This window comes from Pteropus alecto, unplaced genomic scaffold (assembly GCF_000325575.1).
Source record: "Pteropus alecto unplaced genomic scaffold, ASM32557v1 scaffold25, whole genome shotgun sequence".
NCBI lineage: Eukaryota > Metazoa > Chordata > Mammalia > Chiroptera > Pteropodidae > Pteropus > Pteropus alecto.
This window is the reverse complement of record NW_006441955.1, coordinates 13,491,363-13,516,356: the sequence shown is the minus strand read 5'-3', so window position 1 is coordinate 13,516,356 and position 24,994 is coordinate 13,491,363. Positions and strand designations below refer to the sequence as shown.

The 24,994-nt window shown below is 32.8% G+C and overlaps 1 protein-coding gene across 6 annotated transcripts in view; it reads right to left on the bottom strand.

The window, feature by feature from the left end:
* Nucleotides 1-24,994, bottom strand: part of ALG6 (ALG6, alpha-1,3-glucosyltransferase) — a 42,769-nt gene that overhangs the window by 4,712 nt on the left and 13,063 nt on the right. For 5 of the 6 annotated variants that reach the window (XM_015595120.2, XM_025052027.1, XM_015595121.2 and 2 more), the window contains 11 exons: nucleotides 20,915-21,004; nucleotides 19,662-19,765; nucleotides 17,895-17,977; nucleotides 17,188-17,252; nucleotides 13,754-13,939; nucleotides 13,055-13,190; nucleotides 10,828-10,913; nucleotides 9,322-9,406; nucleotides 6,236-6,306; nucleotides 2,567-2,635; nucleotides 2,238-2,436 (listed from right to left, as the gene is read on the bottom strand). In XM_015595120.2, coding sequence (XP_015450606.1) covers nucleotides 2,238-2,436; nucleotides 2,567-2,635; nucleotides 6,236-6,306; nucleotides 9,322-9,406; nucleotides 10,828-10,913; nucleotides 13,055-13,190; nucleotides 13,754-13,939; nucleotides 17,188-17,252; nucleotides 17,895-17,977; nucleotides 19,662-19,765; nucleotides 20,915-21,004 — 1,174 coding nt within the window. The remainder of the gene's footprint in view (nucleotides 1-2,237; nucleotides 2,437-2,566; nucleotides 2,636-6,235; nucleotides 6,307-9,321; nucleotides 9,407-10,827; nucleotides 10,914-13,054; nucleotides 13,191-13,753; nucleotides 13,940-17,187; nucleotides 17,253-17,894; nucleotides 17,978-19,661; nucleotides 19,766-20,914; nucleotides 21,005-24,994) is intronic. The other variant, XM_015595123.2, reaches the window with a different exon arrangement.

The window sequence follows — 24,994 nt, the reverse complement described above, 5'->3', positions numbered from 1 at the left end:
CATAATCTTGTAATAGAAAATCATAAGGAATCCACAAAAAACTTATAGCACAGAATGTTTCATGTAAAAAAGTCAATTGTATACAGTAGCAATGAACATTATGAAAATGAAATTAAGAAAATTCCATTTACAAGAGCATCATAAAGAATACTTAGAAATAAATTTAACAAAAGTGCAAGACAGGTACACTCAAAACTACAGAATACTGTTGAAGGAAACTAAATAATAAATGGAAATACATCCTATCTTTGTAGGTTTGGATGACAAAATCTTATTATGGTAATACTCCACAAATTGATACACAGATTCAAAGCTATCCCTATCAAAATATCAGCCAGGTTTTTGGAAAAATTAACAAGCTTATCCTAAAAATAATGTGGAAACATAGGGACATAGAATAGCTAAAACAGTCCTGAAAAAGAACAAAGTTGGAGGACTCATTTTCAATTTCAAAACTACAAAGCTATAGTAATCAAGACTGGTACTGGCATGAGTGTAGACATATAAGTCAATAGAATAGAACTGAGAGTCCATAAATAAATCCTTACATATAGGATCAGCTGATTTTCAACAAGGGTGCCAACATAATTCATTGGTGCTAAAACTAAATAAAGTTGGGACTCTAACAACACCCCATACACAAAGATTAACTCGAATAAATAACCTAAGAACTAAAACTATAAACCTCTTAATTAAAAAAATATATGAGTAAATCTTCATGACCTTTGGTTACTAATGTTTCTTAGATATGACACCAAAGCACAAACCACAAAAGAAAAGATATATTAGACTTCATAAAAATCAAAACTTTTGTGCTGCAAACAATACCATCAAGAAGTCAAAGACTACCCACAGACTATATTTGCATGTTACATATCTAGTAAAAGACCCCATATTGAGAATGCATAAAGAATTCTTAAATTCAAAAATAAAAAGACAACCCAATTTAAAATGGGCAAAGGATTTGAATAGGCATTTCTGCAAAGATATGCAAATGGTCAAAAAGCATATAAAAAGATGCTCAGTATCATAATAACTATGGAAATGCAAATCAAAGCCACACTGAAATACCATTTCACACCCACGAGGATGGCCATGATAAAAAAGACAAGTGCTGTGAAGGATGTGGAAAAATTGGAACCCTCATATGTTGCTGGTGGGAACATAGAACATGCAGCACTTTGGAAAACAGTTGCACAGTTTCTCAAAATGTTAAACATAGAATTACCACTCCTAACTATATACTTAAGGGAAATAAAAACATATATACACTGATGAACTTGTACACAAATCTTCACAGCAGCATATTCATAACAGCCAAAGAGTGGAAGTAACCTAGTGTCCATCAACTGATGAATGGATAAACAAAATGCGGTATATTCATATAATGGAATATAATTTGGCAATAAAAAGGAATGAAGTATTGATACATGCTACAACACAGATGAACCTCTAAAACATGCTAAGTGAAAGAAGCCAGTCACAAAAGGCCACACTTCATATGAGTCCACGTTTTGGACTGAACTGTATCCCCACAAAATTCACATGAAAACATTCTAATCTCCAATGTGCTCCAATGTGCTCCAATGTGGAGATAGAAACTTTAGGGAGGTTAAATTAAAGGTAGGGCCCTAATCTGATCAAACTAATGTCCTTATAAGAGGAAGAGACACCAAAGAACTCTTTCAACCCCCCCACCCCCACACACAGAAGAGGCCATATGAGGACACATCAAGGTCATCTACAAGCCAGAAAAAGAGGCCTCACCAGAAGCCAAAGCTGGTTACACCTTGATCTTGGACATCTAGTCTCCAAAACTGTGAGAAAGTAAATTTCTGTTGCTTAAGCCACCCGGTCTTTGGTATTGTCTATGGAAGCCCTAGCGGACTAATACATTCATTTATATGAAATGTCCAAATAAGCAAATCTATAGAGAGAGAAGGTAGATTAGTGGCGGTCTAAGGCTAGGGGTTAAGGCTAAGGGTAGAATGGGGAATGACTACTAATGAATACAGGGTTTCTTTTTGGCGTGATGAAAATTATCTAAGATTAGGTGATGGTTGTACAACTCTGTAAATATACTTAAAACCAATGAATTACATACTTTAAATGGGTAGAATTTATGTATGAATTTATATGAATTATATCTTAAAAGGGTTATAAAAGAAAAAAGATATTACATTAATTTTTTACTAGTTCCATGCTAACTACCATTCCTTAAAAACTGAACAGCTTACCAAATGTTGTATAATTCTGGGAAGAAAAGTAAAATATGGAAGATATCTCCTAACAGAAATGGAAAAGGATTTCAACTGCAGTTCTTCTTCAGAAGTCTTCTCAAATATTGAAAAGGAAGTTGCACAAGCTATAAAAAATGCCATCATTGTCACGACTGAGGGCATTAGGAGTTCATCCTTCAATAGAAGAGGTAGCATACTGTAAGGGTAAGTAGGAAAAAAATCAAAAGAAAAGTGTCAATTCAAACCATAATCGCTTTGTAAAAAAGTTTTAAATGAGTTTATAAGAACTATACTGAAAATATTATATAGAAATTGGTTTTACTCACCTAAATGTTGACACAAGTAAAAACCAAGTAGACATAAAAGGAATTTCACTTAAAACTAAGCAGACAGGACTAAAATGATAAAGAAAAAGTGTTTTAATATTACAGAATATAATTTCAGTTCTTACCTGTAAAATATTATATAAGCACATTTATCTGTCTGATTTTCGAGGTAGCTAAAAACAAATACTAAAAATAGCCAGCAAGGTCTCTATATGGATTATTGAGTCACTTTTTTATAACTATCAGTTCAAACTAAATGAGTATAAACAGAGGTGTCAACTTATAATAACTGGAAACATTTATATTCTTTCAGTATTCTTTCAGTATTCCATTAATGAAATATTTGATCTCTGTCATATACACAGTAGCTTAAAGGATCAGATAAACAGATCTCAACATTCAGAGAAAGCTTTTTCATGTATTTCACCCTACTTATTAAATATGAAATGAATTCCTGGTACAGTGGTTTTCAAACTTTTTTATGATCCTGCATATTATATATCACTCAGCTAAGTTAAAAACTAAAGGTATAACAGGGTCATCATCTGCCACTGAAGAAAGGACAGCAGAGGCAAAGGATTATAAAGGAAAACAAGTTTATGATGATAGAATAAAAGAAAAGAGGAAAAAGACGACAGGAAGAGGCTACATGAAAAGAACAATAGTATAGGAACAGGAAGCGTAATGCCAATAAATGGAGCCACTGGCTTTTTGAAAGAGCTGTTTAGGGTCATAGGTGCAAACTGTGACCTTACCAGCAACCCCTAGTCCCATTGCCATCTGGATTCAACTGCGGCAATGCTCAAGAAGAGGACTACCTAGAAGACCTGAGGCCTAGTTCCATCTCTGCCACTAACTTACTGTATGACCTTGAACAGATGATTAATTTAACCTTTTTTCTTGTATGTAAATGGTAATAATAATACCTTGTATTAGTAAGTAGTTGAAAAAACTCTTACAAGTATTGAGGAAGGGGAGAATGGAGAGTGACTGCTTAATAGGCATGGGGTTAGTCAATAATATTGTAATAACTATGTAGGATGTCAGATGAGTACTAGATTTATTGGAGTGACCACTTTGTAAGATATATAAATGTCTAATCACCATATTGTATACCTGAAACTAATATAATATTGTATGTCAACTGTAACTGAAAAATTTTAAAAATTATTTTAAAAAATAGGCATGGGTTTTCCTTTCGGGATGATGAATGTTTTGGAAGTAGACAGTGTTGATGGTTGCACACTGTAAATGTACTAATGGTATATTTTACTGCAATTTTAAAAATACATATATAAGTCATTTCTTTTTTTAAAAAAATTATCTATACTTGTCTTCTTTTCCACTCATCATTTCTTAAACCCACCCAAATCAGGCTTTTCCCTGCATCACTTCACCAACACTAACCTTGTCAAAGTCACTTCCATTGTGCTAAGACAGTCTATTCTCAGTGACTTCCATTTTGCTAAGGCAAACAGTCTATTCTCAGGCCTCATCTTGACCTATTAGCAGCATCTGATACAACTGGACACCTTGTGTCCTTTCTTCCCCCAGCTTTATTGAGATATAATTGAGATATAATGTTGTGTAAGTTTAAAGTGTACGATGTGATGATTTCATGTAGGTATTACCACAGTAAGGTTAATTAACACATCTGTCAACTCAGTTACCTTTTGTGTGTGGTGAGAGCTTTTAAGATCTACCCTTTTAGCAACTTTCAAGTATATAATACCTGTTAACTGTTGTTAATTATAGCCACTATGCTGTACATTAGATCCCCAGAACTTATTTATAGAAGTCTGTACCCTTTGACCACCTTCACCCACGTTCCCCACCAATCCCTGGCAACTACAGATCTACTCTCTGTTTCTGAGTTCAGTTTCCATGAGTTTCTGTGAGTCAGATTCCTCAAAACCCTTCCACGGTTCCCCATTTCCTTCAGAATAAAAGCTAAAGTTCCTAATATAGCCCATAAAGTCCTAGATAATTTGCAATTTGCACCCCTGTTACCACTTCAATTTCACCTTCTATTACTTCCTACTCTGACCACTCCATTCTGGCCACATTGACTATTCTGTTGTTCACTACACGAGGCATAATTCCATCTTGGGCCTTGGCACTGGCTGTTCCCTCTATCAAGAATGTTATTCTCTCAGATATCCTCACAGTTAACTCCCTCACCTCCTCCAGTCCACTCAAATACTTCCTCAATGAGGCTTACCTTGACATCCACATTTAAAATTACAACCTGCACTTGCTCCTATACTCCTACCTCCGGTACTCCTATCTTCCCTTGCCCTGTTTTATTTCTCCCTCATGGCCTTTGTTACCTTCTAATGCACTAATTTCTTGTTTTTACTTAATAATTAGTATCTGTCCTTAAGAATGAAAGCTAAGAAAGTAGGGATCTTGACTGTTTTGTTCACAGATATATCCCAAGTGCATATAACAGTACCTAGCAAATGGTAGGCACTCAATAAATATTTATTTAATGAAATATTTGTTTAATGATAGATTAGCTGGGACCAGGTCAAGAGCAACTTTTAATGCTAACTTTAAAATAGTTGACCACAATTATATTAAAGTCATACACTGTTATAAATATTCTAGATATAGTTTCAGAGTATGATCCCCAGAAATTCAGGGCTGTTTAGGGTCAGATAACAGGTCACCGAATAGGGTGCCTTTCTATGAGGTAGAAATTCTAGGAAAAATATACATATTTGAAAGCAGTACCTCTCCACTCTAGTTCTATCTCCCGGCACTAGGGATTTGTGTAGGGTCAGCCTAGCCTCACGTAGCGGTAACTCAGGTTTAGACTTTTTGGGGGATGACATCAAGCTGTCCTCCCAGGCTGCAATGATGTGATCCTATTTTGTACAGAGCAAATAAGCCTTCTACGTAGGCCAGCCCAGCTTACTAAAGCTATGCACTGAGGTTTCAGTCCAAAGTTCTACCTAATAAAAGCAATACTTCTTTCATTTGTCATTCGTCATTCTGTACATATCTATCTTCCACAGGAACCTAGTGAACAGGGTGAGGGGTGGAGTGGTTGTGGGTTGGGACTGATCTAGGGCAGGATTGAGTATTCCAATAACTCTGGGTAAACGCTATTTTAATATTGAGATAATATACCCTGAACTGTCAGCCAATTTCTATGAAGACCAGGAAAAAAATTTAATGGTCCTAAAACAAAGTAGTCTGGTTAGAGACTGCCAAGAGAGTCTAACCAAAAGTTCTGACAAAAGAAAAAGAGGCAAAACATGAAAGCCCATAGAGAGGTGAATAGAGAGAAAGAGGCAACTGAATAGATGTGGAAATGAAAAAAATGAAAAAGGCAAAGATGACAAACAGGCTCCAATCTGAGGAAAGCCTCTTTGAAAGATATATTTTGTATTAGCATATAGAAAATATATATGAAGAAACAGGAAGAAATAAGAAGTATATCAATAATAAGTCTATGAAATTTTTCAGTTTAAAGTATAAAGAAATAAAATTATAAAAGATCATTCAAAAACATGATTTTATGAAATAATATTATGCAACTATATTTAACATTTGTGTAGTTTTATATTGAACTTAGGTGATTATAGGTAATAAATTTATTTACATATTATAAATACATAATAATAAATAAATAAATAAAACATTTGAAACATTTTTACTTACAATGATACCAAGAGAATGGACTTTTCATGTACGTGGAAAGAAAATAAAAAGAATGATAGTGCACAGGTAACCTTTAAGGAAAAGTGGGGAGGAGAATGAGAGAGAACATATAAAATTTAATAGCAATTTAATTATGAATCTGAATAAAAATTACTTCAGTAACACTTTAAAGTTTAATGTGGCTTCTATCCAGAAGGAAAATGTATATACAACACTAATATGCATATTTTATTCAAATATAATAATCAAATATTTTTTGAAAAAACTGATTATAAAACTGTACTTAACCATCTAAAAACAAGTTCATTGAGACTGTTATTAAGAAACAAAACTGAAAAATACTTCAGACATGACAATCGTACCTTCCTCCTTACTTGGAATCTCTGACAATTTAAATTAAAAAGCATGAAGGACAAGGTCAAAATCTAAAATTGGCAAAACAAATATTTCGGTGTTTTTAAAATGTGCACTTCAATAAAATATATTAAATATTTTATAAAGTAATGTGCTATTTGGGGTTTTAAATAAAAGTTACTTAAATTTATTTTCAGAAGTTTATATTCTGTGTATGAGAGCTCTATCTATACATATCCAATCTAGTTCAAGCAAAATCCTGGATCAGTACCTTATACATGCTATACATTCAATCCATCAGCAAATCCTATCTACACCACCTCCTAAATACAATATGCACCCGCTTCTCTCCATTCTCCTCTGCTGATGGTGGTAGAAGGGTGGTCTAAGCCACCCCTATCTTCCTCTTGGACTACTGCAGTAACCGCTTAACTGGTAACACTCTTAACATCTTACAGTCCATTCTCCACTCAGCTACCATGTCAGATTGTGTAAATTACCCTGTTTAAATTCCTCCAATAGCTTCCTATTACTTAGAATAAAATCCAAACTCTTACGTTATCTGGGTCCTGCCTGCTTCTTCCAGTCTATTACTGTGTCTCTCACTCACTTTACACTAGCCACTTTATACTTGTCCCTTTATGCCTCAGACATGTCAAATGTGTTCCTGCCTTAAGGAAAACTTTGCTTTTATCAAGTCAGAGCCCAGATCTTGTGATTGGCTCTTTCTCATAGGCCATTCAGTTCTAGGCTCAAATGTTACTTCCCTAGAAAGGCCTGCCCTTATTCAATCTAAAGTAGTGCTCCCCAACCAAACCCCATCAGCAGTCTTTTCATGTAACACTGTTTTCTTCATAGCCCTCTACTCCCAGATATTTTGTTAACTGATTTATTTTGTTTATTGTATTTCTGCCACTAGCATGAAAGGCCCCAGTTAAGAAAGCAGGGAAGTTAACTGTCATTCACTTACATGCCAGTACCTAGAAAAGGACCTGGCACATTAGAGAGTACTCAATAAATATTACTTGAATAAATATAAATTATTTTGCTGCAATAGTTAAATTAGTATTCATACTATCAATTACCTCAATTATAGACTTATATTGAGAATTGAATTGAGAATAATTCAATCTTCATTGAAAGGAAAACACTTTAAAATAGTTATAATGGGAAATGTTTTTAAAGCTCTCAGAAGTGTTCAATAAGAATTGAAAATATCAACAACAAAAAAATAAGAAAAGTCATTAAGTCTTTTTTAGTTTTTAAACACAGTGGCTTATATTAAAACATAGCAAACAGAATAAAATTAGGAAATTCAGAGAAATAAAATGTTTTCTGGCTTATAATCCTAAAAGTAATCATCTCTAGCACTGCTACAGTTACTCAAACTCTGAAATTCCATTCCATTACCTTTTAAATATACCTTTATTTAACATGCCACTTCCTAGAAAAATAACATAATCTTACATAAGTTTGCAAATATTTCAAGTTAGACCTACTGAAGACATCAGAGCATTACTAATCATATTCCTCCCGTTCTAAAAGTCCTATGGAATATTAACCATAGATGACTTAGTATGCTCAGAGTTCATTCACAGAATGAAACAACAGAAATCATCAATAAAAAGAAAACAAGCACATTAAACTATCTTTTTTGCACTGTGGTAATGATATACACTTTTGAATATTTTATTATTATGCTATGCTCTAGGCTGTTTTTAGAATGCAATGTAAATAAGTATCAATCCCAGAATTGAAACCCTAATTTCTAAAATGTCCCCTTATAAAGTCCACTGACTTACTGTTTTTGTAAACTAAATTTTCTTGACATATTAAAAAATATCTTTTAAATGTCATTTTATAGGTGAAGACACCCAAGAACAAAATTTTAAGTACCACTGAAATACCACCAGGAGGAATTTATAAACCCACTCAGTGAAACCTTAAATAGTAGGAAACAGAAACAAATCCATCTTCAAACTGACACCAGTCATCTTCCTAAAACAGAGATCTGTCCCTTCTCCTTCTCAAAAGTCTTTGGCTCCTCTTGCACACAAATCAAATTCCACCTTGTTCAACCTGACACTCAAGCTCTTATACAATTTGATCCTTTTTAACTCATCTCTCACTGTATCTCCTCAAAACACACACACACATACACACGAAGTCACACAGATTTCACTGATTAGTAGCTATTCCCAAAGCATTCCCTATCCTTTCCTACTTCTGTACCTTCAAGCCCTTCAGGCTCTTCCTGCTTGAATTCTCTTCTGCTATCTAACCTATTCCAAATCTTGCTCAGCTTTCAAAATATGACTCCAGTCCCACTTGCTCTAAGAAGCTGTCTAACATCTGACCCCCAAGTAATATTTCCTTTTCCCACACTATCACAGCACCTAATTTGTACCTGATAGAACTTAATACCATCTGCTTTACTACATAATTATTTAAGCATGGGTCTATTACCACTGTTTTCTTCTTTGTATTCCCTCATTGACTAATACAAAGCAGAACTAAATAGTTGTTGAAATAAATTGAAAGATTCTGATTGCTCAGCCTAGTGCCCAACACATCACCTAAGTCAGTCAGACACTTAATAAATGTTCACCAAATTAATGAATGTCTTATTTCTGAATCCAATAAATCCTGTTCAGAACAAGAAAATAATTATCTCTATTTTTAAAAGATTAGCTGCACCAAGAATTAAGTATCTAAAGTAATGAGAGACTTACCAGAGTAAATCTGAATGCTTTGGGAGAAGGCTGAAGTATTAATTTTATACATGTAGGAAGCAGGCTCAAAAATGTAAAACAAAAGCTAAAAAATGAATAAAGATAAAATATTTGTTTTCTTTGCAAAGGTATATAGCTAAATTAAAGACATTTTTTAAACTATAAGGATCACATTACTTAACAACTTAAGCTGATTTCAAATTAAAGTTTATTTTTATTTTTTAAATTTAAGACCAACTAACATTTAAATAAAATCCATGCATTGAAATATGTATACTCTTTAATGATTATATAATATAAAACAAAACATAGTACTAAATATTGCTTGTTATTCTACTATTTAGTAAATAAGGATATCACTGACAGAAAAGATATAAAAATAGATAGCTAAAAGTTAATTATCAAACACTCAAAATAAGAAAACCACCAGGTATAAAGAGACATTGCTATATTTGTAACAGAAACACTCATAAAATGTACTCATAAAAGAACCTCTCTGGCCCTCATTTTGCAAAAGTTGATTATCTGATTTTCGAGCCCATGGTAAACTAAAAAGCAAGTTAGAAATGAACCAGGAAGCTGCTAGAGCTTTTCCTGGTGATGGCTGATGGGCAGGAAGGAAAAATAACAAGCAGAGCCATTTGGAGCCCTTTAGTACCACCGCAAACGGCCTTTGAAAGCCCTGAAAACAAGTATTATAAATGCAATACGATAACTGACTTTCCCACTCGTGGTGTGTCAACTTGGCTAGGCTGAACTACAGTTCCTTGTCACAGTGGGCCACGGGGGATATTTTTCGTGAAAGAACTGGAGGGCAGAGGGAGGCAGCACCCATTTTGTAGCATGCACACACACCTCCCAGTTATTCAAACACGAATCTTGGTGCTGCTGGAAAGAGATTATGCAGATCTAACAAAAGTCCCTATTCAATAGTTGGTCTTAAATTAATCTAAAGGAACACAGACTTGGGTGGGCCTGACTTAATGAGTTAGAACCCTTTCAAAGAAGGCTTAGGCCATCCCTAAGCTCAGATATTCTTAACAGCAGCTGGGTCTGAATCGCTCTTCATTCCTCCTAAATATTCCTTCCTGAATGCCTGCCTTGTGGACTTCCAGTTTGCTTAGCCAGTCCCCACAACTGTGTATGCCAATTCCACATAACAAATTTCTACACACACACTGATCTCCTATTCCTTCTTCTTCTCTAGTTGAACCCTGACTGATAGACCACTAAAACTCACAACTCTTCAAAATAATGTTAAATCATATTTAGCATATTCTCTGCTTAAGGAGGAGAGAATTAGGTAACGATGCAGGAAGATTTTCACAGGAAATATTTCAAATAAAAGAGTTTTGTAAAATGTAGGGGTATTTTTACATTATGTGGAAAATTCATTAATGAAGAATCCCTCATTTCCTAATGGTGCCAGGTAAATGAGATATTACTGTAATACTTTCAGAGAAAAGAGATTATAAAACACTATATGCAAACTTTTGTGTCTCTTACCTGATTATTATCTGGATGTGACGTGGCAAAATATCCTTTATCTTCAGAAAGACACTGAGGCTGCACCAAATATTGGCTACTTTATCCTTAAAAGAGATTTATTAGTTTTATATTCTGATATAATTGAAAGAAATATTAAACTCTACAAAGTCCAGCCCATAATCTCTAAATAAACTTTTGAAACGTGAAGTTTTTGTTCACAATTTTATAACTAAGTTGATCAAACTCTCCAAATAATGCATATACAAACATATGCACAAGCGTTTTTGTTTTTGTTGTTTTGTAATGGGAGTTAATCTAAATCACTAGCCAGTCATAATCTAGACATTCCCAAAAGATATTTAATATTTTTCAAAGAACAGCACACTATCCTTAAATAATGAGGTTATTCATCTTTGGAAATTTTTCTAGAAGTCTTCTATTTTCCTAATTTGTTGAACACATATCACACACCTGAAATGATCTAGAGTAACCTTCTAGCTACCACCAATGACAAGAATTAATTGCTAATCAATCAAGGAGTTTAAAGACATTAGCAGTTATGCTAGGATCACTTTCAAAATTAAATTTCTAAGTACAGCACTCTGCTTGTGAAACCATCCTCCGCATAGCTGCTTAACACACAGCTGTGAAGGTATAACATCAAGAAAGTAACTATCACTGACAGCTGTGCCATCCTACTTCTCTCTGTCAGATCAAAGAAAATGCTCTTCGGATTTTGAGGACAAGTGAATGGAGGTGACCAGCAATCCCATTAAACATGTTTGATAATTTTTTATTATTTTCATGATAAATTCCATTTCTGAAATGGAAGATAAGGCAAATAACCAAGCAGCTTACATAGAGAATTAAACTTTTCTTTAGATAAGTGTTATCCCTTTTCCCATTTAGAAAAAAAAAAGTGCAACTCGCTGCCAGTGTTCATTTAACATCACACGTAGGAATGCTACATTTTCTAGGATTTGACATTTTCAGTGATTGAGAATTACTTTATTTTGTAAACGGAAATACCACTACTAAAAACAGAATGCTATCAACAGAATGATGTCATTTCTTTCCAAAGACCATCGATATACGAGAGCAATTAGAAAATAATAATTAAAGTGAGATATTTCATGGCAAAATTTAGGAGTAAGGTTAGGACTATAATCTGTGAGTTATCTCAGGGTAAACGCTACAGCCTCAAGTGCCACCCACAAGTATTCTCAGGGCAAATGGGAATTAAAGTCAGAGGAAATATAAAGAAGTTAGAAGCACAATGTTCAAAGTTCAAATCATAGCTCTGCCACGAACTAGCTATATGACCTCAGTTTTCTGATCTCTAAAATGAGTACAATAGCTACCTCAGAGGTATTATAAGGATCAAATAAAATCACATGTGAGGTATCTGGCACCTAGTAAGTGGTGGTGATAATAGTGATTATTTATGATTATCGGTATCAGCAGCATCTCCATCGACATACAAGTCACATGCCTGTTCCTTCACAACACCAAATTCTCTTAGTCTCTTTCAAAATGCTGGTTCTATCTCCTTATAGATCCATTGAAAAATATTCTTTAGCAATTTATATATTCAAAAATTAGAAAGATAGATATGCTTTTATAATTCTTTTTTTAAAAAAAATGTTTATTCAAAAGCAAATTATCTATAAATATGTTGTCCTTGTCTAACTTTATTAAATGGCCTTTTTGTTTCAGAAAAATGGTTTGTTTAATTTAATTACTAAATCTAAATCACTAAATTATAATAAAAGTTTAACAAGAGTGATTAAGCTCTCATTAAATGAAATGAAAGATTCTCATTAAAAATTACTATGGATGAAGGTTATATATCTCATAAGGAATTATGAGATCTTTCTCGCAAACATGATTATTAGTTTAATAAATAATTTCATAAGACTAAAAAGAGAATTTAAACCGAAAAAATTACAGAGCTGTTAACTTTGTGGCTGCAACTTCTCATGCCTTCATTATGGACCCTATTTCTTTAGAAAAATGTATAACTGAATTATAGATCTCATGATGAAATAAATATTATCTATGCATGTAATGTAGTAGAAAATGCCAGCTGAGCAAGAGATTATATACTGGATTAAATAATTGGCAAGGAATGACTGCAAGAGGAGAGCAGCTGAAGTTTCTATTCTTTGTGAGTCTTCTACAGGAAATCGCCAGAGGTCACAGGAAAGGTATTATAACAGAAAGGAGTAAGAGTTTTTAAACATGCCTCAAATAATCCACGATCAACTGGGAAGAGTCTTCTTAGAACTTGCAGGGTTTGTTCACTTTCTGTAAAGAATGGCAGCCAGCAGAAAATGAAGGAAGCCACGACAGTACAAGCCAGCTTAATTAACAACACTAACCTAGAACAAAAATGTAACCAGTAAGACAGGGAGAGGTTAATAATTCTGAGAAATCAATCTGAGTCTCATTAAATATAATTAATGCAAATGTAAAATAATGATAAATCTATGCCACCAATATAGATTTAAGATGGGAGTCTATTCAAATCAGAGTTAAAAAATTCACAACCATTAAGATGTGCACTTCTCCAATGAAAAGACTATCACTACACTAATTAACATTTAATTTAGATGTCATTCCCATGTAGCCATGAAAAAAAAATGTCAAATTGGGATTATTTCTAAGTATATAATGTAATATGCTCTTGAAGGATGAAATCCTACAATAATGTTATAAAAAGCCAACCTCCAGTAAATGTACATTGTTCAAAATATTTTTCTAATTATGAAGATTTAAAATAAATTAATATAGAACATGACAATCTCTCTTCCCACTCATACCACAGGCAACCCATTAAAAAGAAATCACCAAAAGGCAAAGTGGAAGACCACCTTCCTCTGGGTAAGTATGCCAAATAAGTTCTCTAATTTTTTTTAAATCCCAGTGTTTAAAAGCCACTCACCCCTTTCCTGTGAGGCCTTTTTTAAAACACTTGCCAAGTAAAAAGCAAAAAAATGGCAAGGAGTGGTAAAGTTCCATCTGTTTATAATTTATAGCTAAGCAAAATGCCAGTGACCCTAGAAGGTCCCAATCATAAGACACCCCAAGAACACCCCACAAAGCAAAGCCAAGACTCACAGAATTATATATGTTCTTGTGTCAAGGAAATTATCTCAATTATTAAAAGGACACAGATTTTGCATTTTGTAGAGTGTATTTCTTATACAATTTAAAAATAATATATACAATGAAAGCTATTTCTAAATAAAAATGAAAGTACTGAAGTAATAAACATTTCAAATTATCTATAATGGCCTCAAATATATTAAATCTACTGTTAAACAGAGCAACTGATTTGTTCAGGTTTAAAAGAGTTCTGAGTAGGTAACACACATCTTTGTTTCTGCTAGACTATTTCATAGTATTACTATAACAACATACCAAAATCTAGAGAATAAAACAATGCTTCTAAAGTTAAAGAAAAACACAAAACTTCATCTATAATATGCATCAGTATAAATATGTGTACTTGATTAGAAACAATATTGTTATTAAAAAAATTGCGATTAAATTTTCAGTTCAAAATGGTGAGCTGAGCACTTACGTTTACCTCCTCTCCATCCTGAGACCCCTTAAAATGATAGGGAATTGTTAAAAATATAAATCCACAGCCATAAAGAGAACAGGAAGATAGATTACAATAGATAAAAGTTTCAACACATTTCTAGAAGACAGAAAGAGGACAGAAAAGTAGTTACAAATAAAAGAGGATGGAAGAAGCCACAGCTTAGAGAATACACAGAAGAAGCCTAGGCGAGCAAGGAGCCAATCTACCTTACAAGCCCCTAGAGAACTCTGGTAACATCAAGTAGGTTAGATGGCTTGAGTAGTATGTTGAGAAGAAAACAAGAAGATAAACTGAAAATGCCTAGATTCCATCTCACTCCTGTGCAAAGATCTGGCAGCCAAAACATTTACCACCTATCCCTCCCCAGGCAGCAAAAGAAGGAATATTTCTCCAAAGAAATGAAATAAACTATTTGGGGCAGCTACTGTAGAAGTTAACACTATAGTGCAAAGCCCTCTACATTCTGAAATTTAAGGATCCCAAAGTGTACAGGTCAGCTTCTTGCTCACTTACCCTACAGTGGGCCAAATAAATAAAGACCTCACGTGAGTTTTTTCTTCTGCCTTATTTTTAAATAAGAATAGATACATTAGGATTAAATAGACATGGAAGAAAAACCTAAGATAGGAAAAGGACCAAAATGAAAAGGGGAAAAAATTGACCCTAGAAGAATGGAAAACTTCAGAAAACAATAAAAAAAAAAAAGAGTGAACTGAAATCTAAGATAATGAGATTTAATAGAAGTGTTAGCAATAAAGTCAAGATGTTCTTCCAAACCATAAAAAGACAAGAGATGCTCACGATGGAGATGAAAGATCTGCCTGTCTAATTTAAGCTCAAGAAAAAAGTGAGAAAATTATCAAAGATATGAGAATTTCCCAGAACTGAAGAATTTGAAACTTCAAAATGAATTACCCATAGTGTCCAAAACAACTGTCAAAAACATCTATAACCTAAACAAACCGCTGTAAAATTTCAGAGCCCAAAAAGTAAAAAGTAGTAATAGCAGCAGCAGCAGCAGCAGCAGCAGCAGTAACAACAGATAATAATTGCAATAAATACTTCTATAGTGCTTAGTATCTCCCAGGTACTTCTTTAAATGCTTTACAAATATTAATTCGCTTCATTCTCAAAAAGTTTACAAAGTAAAGGTTATTAGTATCCCTTTTTTTACAAATGAGAAAAATAAAGTACAAAGTGATTAAAAAAATGAGTCCCCATAAACGACATAATCCCCCAAACTTCAAGAATTTGATTCAAATCACAGAGGAGATACCACGACCAATTTACCACAAGGTTAAAATAAAGTGACTGACAACTGGTGAAGATGAGCACCTAGAACTTTTACACTACTGCTAAAGGGAGCATTATAAAAACCATCTGGGAATATCTAAAATTAAACATGTGCACACTCTATAACTCAGCAATTCCGCTCATAAGAAATATATATGTGTACAAAGAGACATTTACAAGAATGTTTATAGCAGCATATTCATCATAGCCTAAACCTGAAGCAATCCAAATGTCTATCAGTAATGGAGTTTCATGTATTCGTGCAATGGAACACTGTAAACAATGTTAAGTGAACAAACTGCAGCTACATACAAATACACGGGTAACTCTCACAAACAGAATGTTGAACCAAAGCACAAAACGAAAAAGTATTTATATATGTCCCTCTTATGTAAAGTTCAAAAAAGCGGGGAAATGCAAGTATGGTATTAGCAGTTAGTATGGGAAAAGAGGAGGGAGAAATACTTGAGCAGTGTACAGGTATAGTTTTGGATACTGGCTATGAATGTTCTATTTCTTGACACGGGTAATAGTTTGCCAATTCACTGAGCTGCACATTTACATTTTGTGCACTTTTCTGTGTGGCTGTTATACTTCAAAGAAAATAGTTTTTAAAATCAACATCTTTTTTCCATTTCTTCATACAGTGTTTTTTGATAATATCAGAGTATCAGATAGCCCTGATTTCACAATGCCAAAACATAAAATAAAAAAGAGCTCAATTAGGAAAGTGGATAGAAAAAAATATGATAAAAACTATAGATTTGAATATCTTTTGCACATATTAATTTTATTATAATTTAAATAGATTGGCATCAAAAGGAAAAGCAATTAAGCAATCATGTTGCTGTGAATTATGTCTTTTTTTTCCTTTGGGACAGATGGAGACAGATGGTAAGTAACATTTAATATATTAGAAGACAAACTGGAGAGCTTTGTAAAGATTTTATCAACTTTCCTCTAAGATTTGTTTGTTTATTTGAATGTTCCTTACTTTAGGGATCAAACATTACACACACAAAATCTACACAGTAAATTTTAATTATTCAGTTTCAGTTTCCTGAAGCTTCCAGCTACCACTATCTGTTAAACATCTTGTTTTAAGACTCAAAAAATTATAAGATTGTTTTTCTTTTGTCAGTGTCAGATAACACTTACAAAAGATAGAAGGTATGTTACACCTTTTTCAAATTAGAAGAGCATAATCATATCTGGCACTCTTTTTCCAACTCTCCAGAAGAGCCAAGCAGTTATCAAACCAAACAGGTGTGAAAAAGCAATTCTACTTTTAATAAATCTATACTTCAACCTTCAAGTAAAAGCTTGGTGAAGAAATTCTTATATATCATTGTGAAAATATTTTATATAAGCAAGTACCCTAGTAAATAAGAGATTACTGGATGATAGCATTATACAAACTGAGCCTAGATTTTATAAGATGCATTTGACGTCATTTCTAAATTAGTAAAGGATACTGAAAATGTCCATAGTCGATCAGAATAAGGCCTGGATATAGCAATATGCATAATACATTAGCAATCTGTAAAGAAAAAAATTGTGAAATAAGATAGCAATCTGTTACTTCGGTCAATCAGGGTAAAAGTGTAGTTTCATTTAACACCATAATAAATGTTCCCCTCTTCCCTTCTATTTTTCAAAAAATTCCATTTTTATAAAACAACTCTTAAAACACTAAAGTTTTCAGGGAGGTGACATAGGATACTTCGCTAAAGAGGAAAACAATCACTAAAAGGTATTTGTCAGAGAAAGTACTTCTAGATGTACAAATTACAGAAGTTAATCAAATGATTAACTTATATAAAATCACCCTAAAAGATTATTTAACTGTGACTATGAATATATATAGCAACTTTTTAAAATGCCTTTCAGTTTAGTCATTCTCACAAGCCAACTCGAAATTCATACTTACTAGTTAAGCAATAAATTCAACATGCTGTGTAATTTGTCAGTACATAACTTCTAAAATTCAGTGCATCTTATTATACAGTTGGGCATTAAAATAATTACGATAAGTTTTTTTCTCAATGAAACTAACTGACAGAGATATATTGTTCCCTATTATCATCTATTCCTAAAAAACATGGCTTCCTTAAGTTCTATGCTTAATAGTTAAGCTAATGAAACATTTCAGAGATGAAATGTCAGGTTGCTTAAAACTTACCTTTTTCTTAGTTGACATGTCTTTTAAACAATAACAGTACACAACCACTGCAGGTATGTAAATCAGCAAATCAGCAACTAACACTGAAAAAACAGGCAAATGATTTTAAGTGTGAAACCTTCGGGATCTACAATAACCTATTAACTGCCTCTCTTCCTCAGCCTTGAGTGAGAACTCTATTAACACAAGGTTCCTATCCGCTCTGGGCAAGTCCTTTACATGTGAGCCCTTTCCATTCCCTTCACCTCTGCCAAATTTCAATTGATACCGTAGGACAGAGTCCCTTTTCTTAATATTCTCTAACAAATTCACACATTAAATCAATTAGATGTATTCAAAATTAATTCTCTCTTTAATTTGACTTGGACTTAAAAGTTAAGAATACTCAAAGCAAGGGAAGATAACTTACTTTTTAAATGTTTATATTTATTTTTATATAAACTTTTGCTAATTAATGCATATAAAGAACTTGAGAGACACAAGTGAGGAGGAAACTGAAAAAAGTTAAAAAAAACCAATTCGTGATTCTAAATGTTCGAACCTTTGAGAACAGAGAAAAACAAATACTGTATATTAAATTAAGTTCTTCAGTATAACATAGCTATCCAAAGAGCCTATTTTTTCTTGTACTACACTAGTGTCCAGAAGAAGGTAAATGATAGTAAACTGTCAGTGTTAGATGCATGCAATCTATTTTCAGCTCCAGATGCCACATTTAAGATGACACTGACAAACTGAAGCATATTCAAAGGAGCACACCCAGAGGCCTCAAAATCATAATCACATTCAACAAATTGATCATCTAAGAAATAGCTAAAGTATCTAAGAATGTTAATACTTAGACATTTAGAGCTATTAACCTGGGGAAGAGGTGACTTCAAATGCCTGTAGGATAGCAGGCATATAAAGGATCAGATTTGTTCTATGCAGCCCAAGGAAACAGAACCTAAAATAACTAGTGGAGGTTTAACATAAGGAGGAAATTTTTAATGATTGGGGCTCTCCAAAAATAGAATAGACTGTCTCTAAAGACTGTGAGTTCCCTGCAGATACAGGTATTGGTTCAGAAGCTAAAAATGTGGTGAGTATACAGTTCAGAGAGACTAGGGGGAAGACAGGCAAGATAATCTCTTGGGCCTAAGGTTCCATGACTGGATAAATAATGAAAAGAACAAACTCTACTAAATTTATACTAATTAAGGAAAAGGCCCAGGTTAGCATTAAAGTCTAAGTCATGTAAAGTTTTAATGAAGTCTAAGCTTATTACTTTCAGTTCTTAGATCATCACACAATAAATGCTCAATAAACATTTGTTGAGTGGATTATTTAATTTAGCAGCAAGGCACAGCAATACAATGAATGAGATACAACTGTAAAGTTTACTTTAAGAAAAAAGTGAAAGAGATTTGTAATTAGTACATTAAAACAACAGTCTGAACAACTAAAAGCTCAATTTATAGCTATCTGACCTCAGGTGAGCAGTTTACCTCACATATCTGTGCCTCAGTTTCCTCAGCTTAAAATAAGGATAATAATAGTATTTACCTCATTTAGGTATTCAAATTATTTATTATTTATTATAATAAATATAAAGCACCCAGAATTATTCCTTTCTATTCTTTTTTAGTTTATAAATACATTTTGGTTATAGATTCTACATATATACATACATATAATTGTACAATTTGAAAAGTCAGTAGGAACAATAATAGACTCTTTCAATGGGTTGTTCAAAAAATTTTTTAAATCCAATTTTGCACTCCATACCTATTGTTCTTTTACCTGTTGTACGCATGAACAGCTTATGTGCCTGACTCTCGTATCCACGTGATGTATGGAGAGCGATCCAGTCTGGATTTATAAACTTTGCCCTGCAAATCAAAGCATACATACATGCTTTATTCCCCATCACTTTTAGTAGTAAGGACATCTGAGGACATATGAATCTATTTTGAGAAGTGGCCATTGCTCTTTTAAAGCAATAGAGTCAAGGCTTAAGCTTTCGTCTTTTTATTTAATCATGTGAAACTGACTTAAGCTATAAAAGAGTCTGTCTTGCTCATCTTCAACAAAATCATGTAATATGTTACTAAGATACCTATCTTCACAATTCTTCCAGTGTAGAAACAATTTGATGTATCACATTTCATTTATTAAACACATATTTTATAAAGAACAATATGCTAGCATTAACCAGAGGATCATGTTTTATAATTTACAGTCTTTTCAGTTATCATAGCAATCGGCTATAATAAATAGCTATTAATCATAAATCACTGCATCAAACTAAACATAATTGTTCAAGATAAATTAAGTTTTCGATCACATTACATTACCCAGAACACTGCAAAGGATAACTGATTATCATAGAGCTTGGGAACACATTTTTAATCCAGGAAGCTAATTTTTAAAAAATATAAAATAGTAAAACAAATGAGTTTGGAAGATACTGTGAAGAGTTCCTCAAATTTCTGCTGACTCCAAGTTTGAAATGAAATACCACTACAGAGCAGAATTGGGTCTTCACCACATAGAAGTTCCTAATATTCTATAAACCATTCCATTTGTGTAAAAGAAGGAATTCCAATCCCGATCTTAAATCATAAGTGAAACACTACAGTAATTCTAGTTTCTAACTTGACAGGGTAGTCAGAATACCATTTGGACCTATATTTTTTATTTACTTTGCATCATTCCAGAAAAAAGCTTTCCTATGCACAAGTAACCATATTAGATATATTTCTCAGTCATCCAGGAGTAATTGGTAGCAACTCTGCTTCAAAAAAAAGCTAAATTTTTGTGTTTCTTTCTAGCCTATCCTCTGAAGGAATTATGGAAATGTTCAAACTCTGATAGTAAACTTTCTTATAACCCGACTGTAAAGGTATAGTGCTTTCTTTGCAAACCATAATACAATAGCAGCTACAATCTCCGCTATTCAACAAAGCCAGGTCACGCTGTTTCTTACTATATCTGCTAAGGACAAAAATATTTAGTTACATTAAGGAAGAAAAACTTACACATATGCACACAAAAGACTATGATAAGCTGTAAGAGGTGGATAATCCAATCCCCAATACAGTAAATTGTTATCACTGGTGTTAAAATACCTGGGGGAAAAAAAGAAAGAAAGAAAAACACAGCATTCCATTAATCAATATTCAGGAAATAGACTTATATTTAACATCTCATCTAGTTTAATTAAAATGAGAAATACGTTAGGTAAGTTAAAAAATTCAACTAAAGTTTTTGTCTTTTCTCTTTCTAAAAATTTTTATGAACTCACAATTAAAAGTTGTTATCGTATAATAGAATACTAAATAATTTATTGTCTAAACCAAGGTATTTTTGAGAGTGAAAGAGGAAGCTATTAATAATTAGTGGCTACCAAGGGGTAGAAGAGGGTGAAGGGGATCCAATTATGGTGATGGAAAAAAATTTAACTTTAGGTGGTGAGCATACAATGCAATATACATAGGATGTATTACCGAATTGTACACTTGAAATCTATGTAATTTTATTAACCAATGTGGCTCCAATAAATTTAATTAAAAACTGCTTTCACACACAAAAATAATAACAATTAAACCATAACAACAGATGCAAACCAAGATTGTTCTAGGCAAACAGCAACTTATTATCACTCTGCTATTAGTAGACTTAATTGATGACTAACACTTATACAAAAGAAAATACTCAACAAAAAAGACAATTTGCTTCTGATATCTAACAAATTAGAGAAACAATATGAAATCACAATCTTAAAATGTAAAAAAATAAATATCAAAGAACACATAAAGATTTGGTTTATGGAAAGAGAAATATCTCATGAAACAGGTAGATTTTTAATAAGACTTTGAAAACAAGTCAACCAACATGTAATGAGAGCCTATCCTTTGCAAGATTCTGTGAATTAAGGAAGAAAATTAGATCAAATATTCATAAACTGGCTCCTCCAGTTGGCCAGAATGGGAGGAAACTATATACAATTACTATGACTCAACAAATGAAAATTAAATTTATGTAAACAGGTTTCTAAATTACATCTTTTACAATTAGTCAGCTTCTTCTATCCAATTTATTTTCACAGTCATAAGAATTTACAATAATGGAGACCAAACTTTATAAGTCACAAATAACCACTGTTCATAAGCCTTTTTCTAATGAGTAACAATTTCACAGCATCACAATCTCTTACTTTGGGATTTTAAAAAGTTTTTAAGTTAGCATTCATCATGATCCCAAATCTATTATACACATTTATTTTCTTAATGTTAGTCACATAAAATGTATGTTGTATAGAGGGGACTGGAACTAATTAAATGATTGAGGCATACCACAAGATCTGGACACAGGGTACCATCATATGATAGTATATGGTGGCAGTTGTCCACTCCAACAGCAACATGCATGTGAATAATCCAGGATCTTATATCTGCCTGGGACTTGAAGCCAATAGGCAGTGAATCTAAGAATCTCCAGGTTAGCTGGAGCCCCTTTTGACAGCTTGAATCTGGGAAATTTGGCCAGGCTAATAGTGGAGACCAGAGGACCTACTTCTCTAGGCAGGGTTGCCTGAAGACAGGTACCAATTGTGTTATTTCCAAATTCATGTTACTACAGGGTGCACTGGCATAAAGTTTTATAATATCTACTTCATAGAGTTGTTGAAGGATTGAATTAAACATGTAAAACTATTAAGATACTGCCTGACACAAAGTAAGTGCAAAATAGTAGTTCTAATTGATTAACATCAAAACTATTGGGATGGATACAGCACTAAAAAACCATTTAATAATTCAAGAATCACATTTTGTCCAATACAATTCGATTTGGTTTTCAGCTTCTGATAAGGCAAAAACTATTTTGCATTTACTTTAACTTTGAGATTCACTGGAAATAGTAAAAGAGGCGTTGACAGTAAGCCATAAGCGTGCAAGATATATATTAACGGTAAAGTCACTGGTTGGACTGTGACAAAAAAAATAACAGGGCTAACAGCTGTGTTCCTTATTCTTATGGAAAAGCATAAATAAGAAATTCATGGGAAAAAGATACTTAAAAGTGTTTCAAATAAAGCTTCAAAATCTACCAGTAGAAACAAAGCAACAAGTAATTCTCCTGCTTTGTATTTTTTAGATATACCTGAAAAGTTCTTTATATAGCACTGAAATGTATTTTTCCACTGAATTCTCATGTCATCTCAGTAAAGGTTTTGTCAGGAAAAAAATTTGGCTGCCACACAAATTATGAAATTAAATTCATGTGATCATTAACTTCAAAATGTAATTTTTTCACATACAAGCCAGAGTCATAGGTATTTTTGCTTTTTTAAAAAATATATTTTTTCATTTGAAATAGTCCCCAAACTTATAGAAAAGTATCAAGAATAGTCCAAAGAACTTCTGTACATCAAACAGTAAAATCTGTATGACAAAGGACACTATAAGAAAAATTTAAAGACAAGAACAGACAGGAAGAAAATATTTATTTTATACATGTACACATGTGCACAAGGGAAATATACTTTATTTAATCATTCCCCTACTAAGAAACATTTAGAGTGTTTCAAGTTTCTCATTATTATAAACAATGCTGAAATAAACCGCCATTCCCACAATTCTTCTTGACTTACAAAACTGTGATTTTGTTTAAAAAGCAACATGCTCAGGGTAGATGGACTCTTCCCCTAGTCCCAGGCACAAACCATGTCTGCAGTGAGCCAGGTGTTTCTTTTCACTAATGAGTGCTTGAAGAATGGGAATGATTTTACTCCTCAGAAAGAGGTAAAGAGAAGGTATTCTTGTTATACCTGCCTTGAATATGGTTGTATAAAGTTAGAATGCTGTAGCCCTGGCAGTCATCTACTGACAAGAGGGGGAAAAGCCCCAGGATGAAAAGCCAACATGCCAAGAAGAAAGAATGGAAGAGGAAAAAAAGGAAAAAGCCTAAGTCCTTGATTGCTATCATTGAGCCACTTTATCAGCCCTGCTTCTTAAGATAATGGAATTATTTTATTTCTCAAGCTATTATTACTCAGTTTTTTATTACTCGATGTAGAAAGTATTCCTGACTTCGCACATTAGAAATGTTCATTATAAAATTAAAGAAAAAAAATCAATTTTCCTCTTACTTACAACTATATATATTTAAATAGAATAAGTTTTCTTTCAATTTAGAATTATAAAACTGAGATTTTTTTAAGTTAATCTGATCTATCCTGATTTCATATTTAGACAACTATGTCACTTAAAAGAGTTTTGACTAATTATATTATAGCTAACTTTCTAGATGAAGACAGAAAGACTTTACTCTTGGAAAATTGAAGCTAAAAAATAAATAATTCCTCAGACACATTACTAAGTAACAATAATGGCAAATTAAAAAGATTTGACAAAATTAGCCAAAAAATTCCAAATATTAGAAATATTACTTCCTATATAGATTTATATCCAGTATTGATAATGGCAAACCTATTCCAGGTATATATTTTCTATTTTATAAATGGTGCCATTGTAATGTATCTTTTTCAATGATGTTCATTATGAATCATATATCAAATAAACTGAATTTCAAACTAGAAAGAAAAAAAGTCACACTATTTCAACATGAATCTGAAACAGATTGGTTTATCTTATAATTGCCAAGTGTTCATTTTTGTTTTTTTCTAGTCTATCCACTTATAAAAATTTTCTGACATTTATTATAGCAAATCATATTTAAGTTTCCTATGAGCTTCCTGAAGTACTGCATAATCAACTGATAAGTCATATTTCTTTATACAAATGTCTGTTTCTGAGCCCACCATTCAGAATTCTCATGCTACACAACCTCGATAAAGACTAGAACACTATGAAACTTACCACCAAGATTACTTCAGACATTTCATAATTTTTAAAAATTCACAGACCATAGTAAAAACCTAATATACAATTATTCTGAGTTATACATTTCTGGATTTTAATAAAGAAAAAGAATGCATACAGATAGCCAATTCTTGGTTATCTGGGCCAAAGTAGGAGACCACTGGCGCAGAAAACTGAAAATTGAGGTAGATCAGTATTAAGAGTAACTCATCTGTTCTACTGGATTAAGATTAT